General features: G+C 46.0%; 1 protein-coding gene across 1 annotated transcript in view; it reads right to left on the bottom strand.

The window, feature by feature from the left end:
• Positions 1 to 11069, bottom strand: part of TNIK (TRAF2 and NCK interacting kinase) — a gene marked incomplete at its 5' end in the record, with an annotated part of 128025 nt that overhangs the window by 51738 nt on the left and 65218 nt on the right. The window contains 5 exons of the mRNA XM_009079261.1: positions 1244 to 1322; positions 2121 to 2175; positions 6180 to 6310; positions 7659 to 7749; positions 10073 to 10183. Coding sequence (XP_009077509.1) covers positions 1244 to 1322; positions 2121 to 2175; positions 6180 to 6310; positions 7659 to 7749; positions 10073 to 10183 — 467 coding nt within the window. The remainder of the gene's footprint in view (positions 1 to 1243; positions 1323 to 2120; positions 2176 to 6179; positions 6311 to 7658; positions 7750 to 10072; positions 10184 to 11069) is intronic.

Raw genomic sequence — 11069 nt, forward strand, 5'->3', positions numbered from 1 at the left:
CCCCTCTGCCCAGAGGCTGAGGGAGTCTTTGCTGAATAAACAGCACTTTTGTATGAAAAATAAACTCTGAAGTCTCACAATCTATTTTGTGCTGTAGCACCGAGGATAACAAATGAGCAAACTGGTAATCTGGCAGAAAAGCAGCAGCTACTTGATTTTCTCAGCTGACCAATGTTATCCTCAAAAGGCTGTGCAAGGAAAGTGAGAATCTTTGACACCCTCTGCAGAGCCATCCATGAACAGTCCCTTTTCTCCTGCTTTGGTACTGGACCAGCTCATGACTGGGCTCAAAAAATTAAGATGCCTCCTGCCAAAGCCTGCCGTGACTTTTTAGGGACTAGTCCTAAAACCCCAACACCATGCATTCAATGCAGAGGACTCCAAGTCCCTCTCACTCCCCTCCCAGCAAAACAATATCTGCTGCTGTGGCACCAAGTGTTTTCAACCCCTATCGGATGCTTTTCTCCTTTTTCCTTCTGTGTCTTCAGCAAGATAATAAGCAAAATTTTAAGGACTAAGGCAAAACATCTCCTGTAAGCTCAGTCTATCTGGGAGCAAGGAGCAGTGCTATCTCTCTATCTGGCAGACCTTTCCTGACCAAAACACGGCTGAACCTGGGGCAGGCAAACAGCACAAACCAAACACAACTTTTTACAACTCCAATTCCATCAATACAGAACATACAGTAACAAAACAACATCTGCCAGGCTTCAGGAATATTTTTCCTACAGGTTTTTATTGGCAAGCCTCACCTTCCTTCTCCCCCCCCAACAGTGATGTATCTTTTCCTGCAAAATTTTAAAATAAAGCCAAAACTGAGTACAAATCTCTGCATTCCTAGGCTTTCAAGATAAACTACCCCTTCTTTTGGCCTGAATACATGTTTCCACTCAAAAATGGAACCTGACTGGAAAGAAACAGGAGCCAAGCAAAGTATCATCAGACTTCAGGCTGCATAAACTGACTTGGTAAGCCAACTCTGTGCTGTGAAATTGCAGTGTGAGTGTTGCCCTCTCTGCCCACTGAGGAATCCCTCCATCCCATGGTGGCTTCTTCAGACCAAATTTCTTTTCCACAGGAGATCAAGACCCAAACCTGTACTCACCAGAGTGAGGATGGAGACTACCACTGACCCCTAAAGCTATACAAACATAAACACCAAGTACACAGCATGCCCATGCTGCAGAAACAAGTTCCTTCAGAAACATTTTTACAGTCATTACAGATTGAGAAAGAAACTCACCACTTCTTTGATTTCAACCTCGGGGCCGGGTTGCGGGGGATGAGGAAGAGGGCTCTCATGGGATGCATGTCGCAGAGAGCTGCAATTTGCAAGAAGAGGCATTAAACACGGCATGACATGTTGCAGACCCCCTGGGTTTCCTACAGGGAGGCTACACACCCAACTGGGAGACCCGAGTTTCCTCTGAAGCTACAAGACTCACACAGCAGGAAGACCTGTAGCGACAATCCCCTACAGACAATCCCCAGCCCAGCAGCAGCCTGGAGATCAGATGAGAACCAATGTCCCCAGCCAACAGTGTGCTTGTCCCCAGCACCACCAGGCTCAGTGACAGGGGCTGGCGGGGGACACCTGTGCTCCTGCACCTGGCCAGGTGCTGACAGCAATGGGCTTAGAGCTTGGGACAGCCACATCACGTGCCACAGCACTCTGCTTTATTTACCTCCATGTACCATGCAAGGTCAGTCCCAGGATAATGCTGGACCATGGCAGTATGCCCTGCACAGGTGCACCAAGTGAACCCAGGGTGCCACTACTGCTGCCACTGCAGAGGTCAGTAAAAGAGCAGCTCTGAGGTGCAGAGTTTTGCCTGCTTCCAGCCCTTCTTCATCCATATTTTATTTAAGGAAACCATGACCCAGAGTGCTCAGGAATCATACAGGGTGGTGTGACTTTGCTCACTGCCTATCCTGTCCCCTGGGCCATGCTGCTCTGGCAGCTCTGTCCCCATGGATGCTGCAAGCTCTATCTCAGTGAGCCCATGTTGCTTGGGAAAAGCTTTACATGGTGTTTCTTGCACAGCAGCAGGCACTGGCTGGTGCTGAGCAAAGCCCAGCACGTTACAACCCAGAGTTAATGCACACAGAGCATTACTTACGGGGAGCACCTTCCGCCATCTCGATGGCTGTTATCCCCAAAGACCACAGGTCACTCTGTGAAAGAAAGCAGAGGGACATGTAACTCAGGGGAGCACTGTCACAGTGGCAGGCACCAGGGGGAAGTGTGGCTCTCCTCAGAGCAGAGGGCTCAGCCCTTTAAGCCAGGTTCCTACGTCCTCTACAAGCCCCTGGACCCACACCTTGAGAATTTGTCTTACCCTCCTGCCATGTGTTGGAGCTTTAGAAGAGTCTCCCAACTCTGCTGTTTATCCCAAAATTTATTTCAAAACCTTCAAGGCATTTTTGGTGTGGGACACAGCCACCTCACTGGCATTGCTCCCAGTAGTCACGGTGAAGACACTGCCTAGGGACATGCTGGTGACCTAAATATGCCCTAGTGAGGGAATCTTAATGAGTCCTGTGTCCTAATGAACAAACCCTCAGCTCCTGGAAGAACTGGTGACAAACTACTTGCTGGATTCACAGCTGGGATAAGCAGCAAACCTGGCTGCTGGGTGCCTGCTTAGCACTGTGTGACATGCATCCATGGATTTGATATAGCTCCACAGAAAACAGGCTGCCTGGAATTGATGCATGAAGTACGTTGAGGTACCCCAGGAGGCTCTTGTATCATGGACTGCTCATTAAATGGAAGCCTAAAAGCAGCATTTTGCCAGTGGAAGGAGAAATGGGCACTTCTATTCACCCTGTTCCCAAGCCCTGCTCATCCCACATGATTGGCTGAGACTCCTGAATGATCAGAGCTGGGAGAATGCACCTATTTGTGAATCGCTTTGATTCCATACTTGTATCACTCTTCCATCTTCTCCCTTGCAAACAAAGATACTTATATCCCCAGCTCCCTGCCAGAGAGCAGTGGTGAGCACCCCTCGGTGCCTCCTCCTCACCCCACCATCACCAAAGAACTGTGGCTGCACCTGTAGCTCTGCTAACAAGCCCCAAAGAATGGATTGGCTCTCCTAGCAGCAGCAGAGGCAGAGACAGTACATGCCTGGAGAGATAAAACAAGCACCTTCCCTAATGGCACTGCCATCAGCTGGTTTTGTGGCAGAAGGTGGCTAATTCATTAATCTGGACACCCTGTACAGGGCTGCTAAAGATTCACAACCCAGCACCTGCTGAATTGGGAACAGGACTCAGACCAATTTTGGTGCTTCCAACTCAAGATGGAAGGGATGACCTCTGCCTTCCACCTTTCCTCCTGCCCCTCCAGCTCTCATGTAAAGCTCTCCTTTGGCAGGTCCATTGCAGCTTTCTCCTCTCTGGTTCAAGAGTTGCCCTTTCCAAACTGCCTCAAGCCTTTAAACCTGCCATTTAGCAAGTAAACCCCAGAAAGGTTGTTTTTCCCAGTACAGAGTCCCAAAAGCTCAGTCAGAACTAGAGAGAGCCTCTAGCAACCACAAGCACATTTTCACATACACCCTCCAGGAAAGGTAACTTGGATTTTCAGTTTCAAGGCACTTTCCCTCATTTTTAACTCAAGTTCTCCCTTAACAAATGCCGTTCTTGCTACACATCTTTGTACCTGCTTAAAAATTCTCTCTCAAATCTTATTTCCAGCCCTTTCACAGTACAGCCTCATCCACTCTTTGTTTCTGGTCAGCTGGGATTTCTGCTGCATACTTAATTATCGCAGTCTTTCCACATGATTCAGCACACATGACCCCTTCCCTCTGGGTTGCCACTGAACTCCTTCCAAATTCCTGATGTGTCTTTCCATATTGAGGTGCCCAGTATTATATGCAAGATGCCAAGTGATCTTAAAGCTGGAGCAATACAGAAAGGGATTATCACCTCACTAAGTCTCCCAGAGAAAGCAGAAGACTCAGCGGGAAGCACACATTTTATAAGGATCTGGAATTCAGGGTTTTTTTTGTGTGGTTTTTATTTTTGAGACTGAAAAGCTTTTCAGTCCACCCAGCAGAGAGATGCTGTGCTAATATATTTGCATTGCCTTGACTTGGGAAGGGAAGCAGGCTTCCTTCTCCCCCTCCTTTGATTATAAGCTTATTGACAAGATACCTCTAAAGAAAAAAGGAAGACCAGCTGGGGAAAAAACCAACAAATAACCTAAACCATGTGGGGTTTCTGTTTGTTCTTTTTAAAAGTGGTTTATTTTTGTGAGGAGGTATTTACTGCCTCCTTCCATAGATTACACAGGCATCTCTTTCTGGCTAAGAAAACAGGGAGATCAGAGGCTTTTTGTCCAACAGATTAAGCCTGTGAGGATTCCTTTTTTCACCCTATAAATCTCATCTTTTGTATTCAGTATTTTAAGCTGCTCAGCTAAACCTGAGAGCATCTGATTTGCATCCCTTTTAAAAAGAAATAATTATAATTTACATCCTCCCACCCTACTTCAAAGCAAGAGCATCAGGTGCAGGGATGTGATCTGGGGTACAGACTAATGTCCAGTGGCTCCCACATCACCAGGAGCTCCCAAAGCACCCTGCAGTGAGCGTGTCCACAGCAATCAGCCTTCTGTTCCACACCCCCAGCCACGGCAAAATGGTCAATGCCAACTTCAGAGAGGCGAGCGCACCGCTCGCTACAAGCATCTGATCCTCGGGGACAATGGAGGGATTCTGGTCCTGGAGCTTGTGCATCACTCAATGGCATATTAAGTGCCCTAGTTATTCCAGCAAGAGGAAAATCCTCGGGGATTTCTGAGGGTAGAAAGCAGCCTATGAAGATATAAGTCCTTTATTTTCAAAAATAATAATAAAAAGCTGCCATTAATGAGAGCGTTGCAGAGGCAGCTGTTGGTGGAGAAGTGGTGAGAGCAGCTAGTGTGGGGTGCAGCCTTGCCATGAAGCACTGCCATCAGCAGAGCTGAGGAAATATCTCTTGTAATTGGTTAATCAAAGAGTATTAAGCAATTGCAGATTAAACTATTTCTACATGTCCTTATCACTAATCACTACTCTGTAACCCAGAGCCTGAACTCAGACTGGAGAGCTGCTCTCTGGAAAAACATCAGTTCAAAAACTGACTGATGCACTTAAATGGCTGCAATGGCAAAGCATCACTTGGTTACTTTGAAATGCTTCATATCTCAAAAATAGCTCTGAATGATCAGTAATTGCACCCCAAAGTGTACCACGATGGTGGGCTGTGGCACTGTCACATTGGAGTGTTCTGCTGTTAGAAAGCAGCTCACACAGAGGGTCTCAAAGTCCTTTTTAAACATCACCTTATGAAGTGACCTCTCAGCATGCACATGAACAGAGGGTTCAGCAAGCTTTACATATGTCTGAGCTTCCACCCCAAAGCTCATGTGTCAGTGTCCTGCCCTCCTCTCTGGACACATCCAGTGGACTTTAGGAGGTTTGGAGCTAGAAATTCAAGCCCTGGACACTTTAAAAACCCAAGGGACAAAAAACCAGGGGATATTTCTATAGATAGGCACCATGAAACATGCAGAAATAGGGTAATATATATTTAACTCTCCCTGATTTAAACATCAGACCTCACTGTAGTTTGAATGGGCAGGTGGGACTCCTAACCCTCCTGTGGACCTGCTGCATGGCACAGGGCTCTGTGCCACATTATAACTCAGCAGCAATGTTGTGCTGCCACCGATCCAAAAATAAACTTCAAACAGGCTAGAGAGACATGTGAAAAGTAGGTCAGCCCCCTAAACGTCTGACTGTGTGGCAGCCTTCAGATCTCCCTGTGAATATCAGCCTGCAGGCCAGAAAATGTGATTTTGCCCTTTCTAAACCTGACCTGACTTCTCTCCAGAGTAAATAGAGCAAATACAGCATGTTTGACTGGAGTATTTAAACATGCAGCACTGAAGAGCAGGGTAGCAGGTAGGAAGCCTCAGTCTGACACCTTTCTCAGCATGAGGAAAGACTTCCTCACAGTAAATTTTGGATACATGAACAGCACAACAAAGACTCGCATTGGACTTGAACTGGCATCTCAAAATGCCAAAGCCAGAAAGCAGGAGGAGATCGCACTGCCTGTCAGGTATTTTTCAAAGCTGCAGGGATATACTGAATTCCTGAGGAAGGAGATGCTTGTTCAGGTACCTTGAAGTCGTAAGTGGCATCAGGATTTTCATCGCAGGCGATGACCTCGGGGGCCATCCAGTAAGGCGTTCCAATGAAGGTGTTTCTCCTGCCCACCGTTCTGTCCAGCTGAGCGCTGACACCAAAATCCACTGAGGATCAGAGACACAACGGGGCATTGTAAGGTCAGAGACAAACCTGAGCAACACTCTTCTGTTGAATGTAAAACATTGGGTTCATTCAGAGCAATTCTGCGTGGCCAGGAAAGAAAGACGTGGCCAGAGACATTGTTTTTTGATCTCTGCTGGGATCAACAGAGGTCAATCAAGGACAAACCCGATCATCTGATGTCCAGGTTTTGTATGAAACCCTGTGCCTTTTCCTCTTTGCCAGGAGGCAATGAAAAGAAATCACTGCTCCTCATACTAATGAGAAACAGGGTTAGCAACATGAATAAGCAGCAGCCTTTGTTCTATGCTTGCTCATTTGAATTAAAGCCTGCCAAATATTGGTGGAAGCCTCATTTTTCTACCTAAATTCTTGCTGGAAACGGCAGAAATGCAAAAGACTTAAGGAACTAAGGGCCAAGGACAAAGGCCCATAGGGAAATGTCAAGCAGAGAGCTGCAAAATGAAGCAAAAAATGATGAAATCAAACCAATGAGAGAATGCTCTATGGTCCACTAAGTACACTTTGCACAACACAATGGCTGGAGATTTGCCCTGGAGAATTTCCCCTTGGAGGGGAATCTTCACCAGCATAAAGCCAAATGAGCTGGCGGTGCCATCTGTTAAGCTGGGGTTTTATCCTGCTGTAAAGGGAGAGGAGAGGCATGGGAAAACGAGGCTTGCACCTCACATTACCAGTGTGAGGGATCTTCCATCACTAGCACAAATTAAAATGTGCAGAGACAGCCTTAATAACATTGGTGCTGGACAACTGAGGATATCAGCACACCATTAGCGCTGATCCACAGCCTTCCATATGACCTTCACACGAGTGCCTGCTCTTCTCCAGGGTAACTAACATCACATATGAAATTCAGAGTACTTCTTGCAAATTAAGGTCCCTCCATCAGGTTAGCTTGGGAAAGGAATGTGGATTATGTCACACTAAACAGAAGGATTATGATCCTGCAGGACACTACCATGCAGCTCTAGTAGTGGGAGAACAGTCTTTGATAACATCTGGTAATGCACACAGGGCAATTTTCAATCTGAGGCATGAAGAAATGGTCTTGGTTGCTTAACCTGTATCTGATGGCAGAGCTGTCTGAACAGCAATACCACTGCAAGTGCATCTCTGCATGCAGAACTTGGCCATCGACCACTGGCAGCTTATGGCACAGCACTCGCTCATGTTATTGAGGCCAGCATGGCAAAAAACACAGAGCAGCTCTTGGTACCCATCCCCTCTTCTCCAGGCCATGTACAAATCCGTATTGCTGCTTCCCCCCAGCCAGCCCACCTGCAGTTTCCAAGAGCTCTAACCCACTCTCACCTAGCTTCACTTCTGCATTTTCCGTCAGCAATACATTCTGTCCCTTGATGTCTCGATGAATTACTTTGTGCTGGTGTAGATGACTCAAGCCCTAGAGAATTCAGAGAAAGGTTAGAGGAATCCAAGTTCAAAGCATGTTATTTTCTGACATTCCTCCTCAACCAATTATGCCCCAGAAATGAAAGGTTCACAGTTGGAGTTAAGCACTCAAGAATGCTTTTGTTTATCACGTGCTCCAAACAGTGTCCTGCGTCCCATGCTGGGAGGACAGGCCTGGCGAGGCGCCGACAGGCTCTGCGGGTGCTCTCCACTGCACGGAACCCTCCATTCTACAGGGATTAAACCCAACCTCTCAAGTTTCTGCAGGAACCTGTATTAACCCAAATTCCTCTGCAGCTCTAGACATATTTTCCCCCATGTGCTCCTTTGCCTTAGGGAACCATTTCTGCGGCAGAAATAATAGAATGGGTTTGTCTCCTTTCTCTCTTTCCATCATCCAGAAACTGAGGAAAACAATTCTCTTGTTATATCGGTCCAATAAACTGGATTTCAATACACTGAGAAGCTTGTATTAAAAAAGCTACCATGCAAATACAAATGTTATAACTTGCACATATGCCTAATAGAGATATAGCTCAAATTAAAAGCCTGTCTCAAAGGCTAAAGGTAAACTAGCTTTGCTGTTGTGCTGTTTTATTAGCTCATTAATTTCTTTTTGCAACCTACATTTTTATTTCATTCATTTGTTATTTCAAAGTAACAGCCACCTATATTGCCAGCTCAGGAAAAATATGGATTGCTTCAAAAACTAATTTTGCATTAGGTTTACATTTCACATTAAACATTCATATTTGAGGAAGAAAAGAATTTCTGCTATCGCTACTGGTAGCTATTAGTCATTTTACGCTCGTTACCTTGGGAAAACACCGTGGAATAGATTCTATCAGTATGGAAGTCCTTTTCTAGCCACATTATACTTGGTTAGAGGCACCTTTGTGCATCGGAGACAAAGCAAAAATTCCACTGAATTTCAATAAATCCTTTGACAGACTTGTGTTAGAATTACAACTGTCCATCAACATCTGAACCAAGAGTGAACCTCCTTCTGCAGCACAGAGGTGGGAGCCTTTCATCACCTGAAACCCTAAGGGGGTCACCCCCCAACCGCCCCAACGCGCCGCTAAAGTGCGAGTGATGACACTCAGTGGTGGCCCCGGGACATGAGTCAGTGGCTGGGCTCTGACTCACTGCCAGGGACTATTTTAAGCAGGCTCACAGAGCTCATACATATAAAATAAGCCCATGTAACTGTGGTCTCCTGGCACTCAAAGCAGTGTCCAAACAACAGCTGATTAGCTACAGGGCCAGGATCTTCTGCCCATCGTGTTGGTGCAGGCAGTGGCATTCAAGGTCAAGACAGAAGTGCTGTGTCACCTCTGGACACCCATGGCAGCCTCAGTGTCAATCACCTCCTTTCTAAGCAGTCATTTTACCTCATTTTCTGCATAGAATCAAAGAATAGTTTAGGTTGGAAAAGACTTTTAAGACCACGGAGTCCAACAGTAACCCTAATACTGCCAAGCCCACCACTAAACCATGTCCCCGAGTGCCACATCCACACATCTTTTAAATCCCTTCAGGGATGGGGACTTCCCTGGGCAGTCCATTCCAGTGCTTGACATTCCTTTCAATGCATAATTTTTTCCTAAATCTCCCTTGATGCAACTTGAAGCTGTTTCCTCTCATCCTATCACTTGAATGGCTATTGTACAGGTTTCCTTCACATGATCAGTATTTCTGTTTTCTCTTGAACAAATCCTTGGTTCACAGAGATTTTGATGCTGGGCAACCTTTATGATCACACCATCTGACCTCAGCTGTGCAAAACGCAGGCAAGTCTTTGTTGAATGTGCCATCTCCCAGTACATGAAACTCCAGCGTGGCCCACTTTAAGACATTTCAGTCAAACATTTATATCATGAGTATAAAAGTTGCAGCATCCTCATTAAAGCCAGAGACATGTGGATTTAATAAAACATAGGATGCTTTTTAATCATGAAGATTCTTCTTTCCACAGACTTTATTAGTCCTCACCTTTCTGTTAACTAAAAATGTAATTCTAATGTCAACAAATCTTTGCCCTATTAATACTGAAAGGAAATTATCTTTTTGTTCAAGGAAAAAGAAGGTTAAAATTCAGGGAACTAACAGAGCTAAAGGGCATTATACAGGGCTTATTTATTATGCATCATACAAGCACATGAATCATTCATGCCTGCAGGCTCTGAGGAGGCTCCAGCCCATGGCAGCACAGCAACCACGAGGTCTGTGGAGCCAAAGGCTTTCTGCGTCCCCTGAGCACTGAGTGCCACACTCCAACAACCCCCAATGTTCAGCTCCCTCTGGACACGTACCCGCAAAATCTCTCTGCAGATGTAGGCAATCCATTCCTCCTTCAAGGTGTTCCCCTTCGTGTTCTTGATGAGGTCGGTGACGGAGCCTGCGCCGCAGAACTCCATCACCAGCTGCCAAACGGAACAGAAATACAATTAATGCAATGACACCAACAGCACCCTCAGGGCTGCCCAACCCAAGGGCAGGACCCCAATGCTGGCACTGCTGCTGTGGGGCCACCACATGATGTCCCTGGCACATCATCCTATCAGCTTGTAATCCATCTGGGTTTTGTTACAAAACTGAAACAATAAAAGGCTGAAAGGCTTGCTGCTCTCCACAAAGTTGGGAGCAAGAAATAGGAATCAATCCAGTGCTGAAAATCAGTGAAGGAGATTGGAATCTCAGACTCCACTGCTACATACCCTACTTTATACTTAAGATCAATGTTTAGTATCAACAGCAATAAAACAAAACTCTGCCTCTTGCAGAGTTTTGTAAGCTCTTCAACTCTGAAAATACAAAGGCACCAAGACAGATGTTTGAAAGCTTCCTACAACCTTAAAAACCAGGTGTCATTTTCAATTATGTTTTATTTAACCAGATCATCTTTGGTTCTGATCATCTCTTTGAGCAGGAAACCTCCCTTGAGGGGAAGCTTGCCATGAAGCTCCAGGCTGTCCAGGAGAGATGGTGTCCTACTGCTCAGGGTGGTTCCAACCAGACTGGCCACCACTGCTTGTATGACTTCCAAAGTTTCAGAATATCAAATACAGAAGTATAATGATCTAACCCAGCCCAAACTTAATCTTGTCATTGAGCAACTGTGAAGTAAATGTTACAAAAATAGCATGGGATGTGAGTCTGCCTCCCAGGGACATCACAGATCCCCAGGGCGTGTAGGAGCCGTCAGCATGCTCCAGAAACCAGCACAGCCCGTGTATGCAACAAGCCTCCTCCAAGGCCTGTGCAAGTGTTTCTTTCAGATGTGAAACCATGCTTTCCAATTAGATCTGC

This window comes from Acanthisitta chloris, unplaced genomic scaffold (assembly GCF_000695815.1).
Source record: "Acanthisitta chloris isolate BGI_N310 unplaced genomic scaffold, ASM69581v1 scaffold7737, whole genome shotgun sequence".
NCBI classification, from domain to species: Eukaryota; Metazoa; Chordata; class Aves; order Passeriformes; family Acanthisittidae; genus Acanthisitta; species Acanthisitta chloris.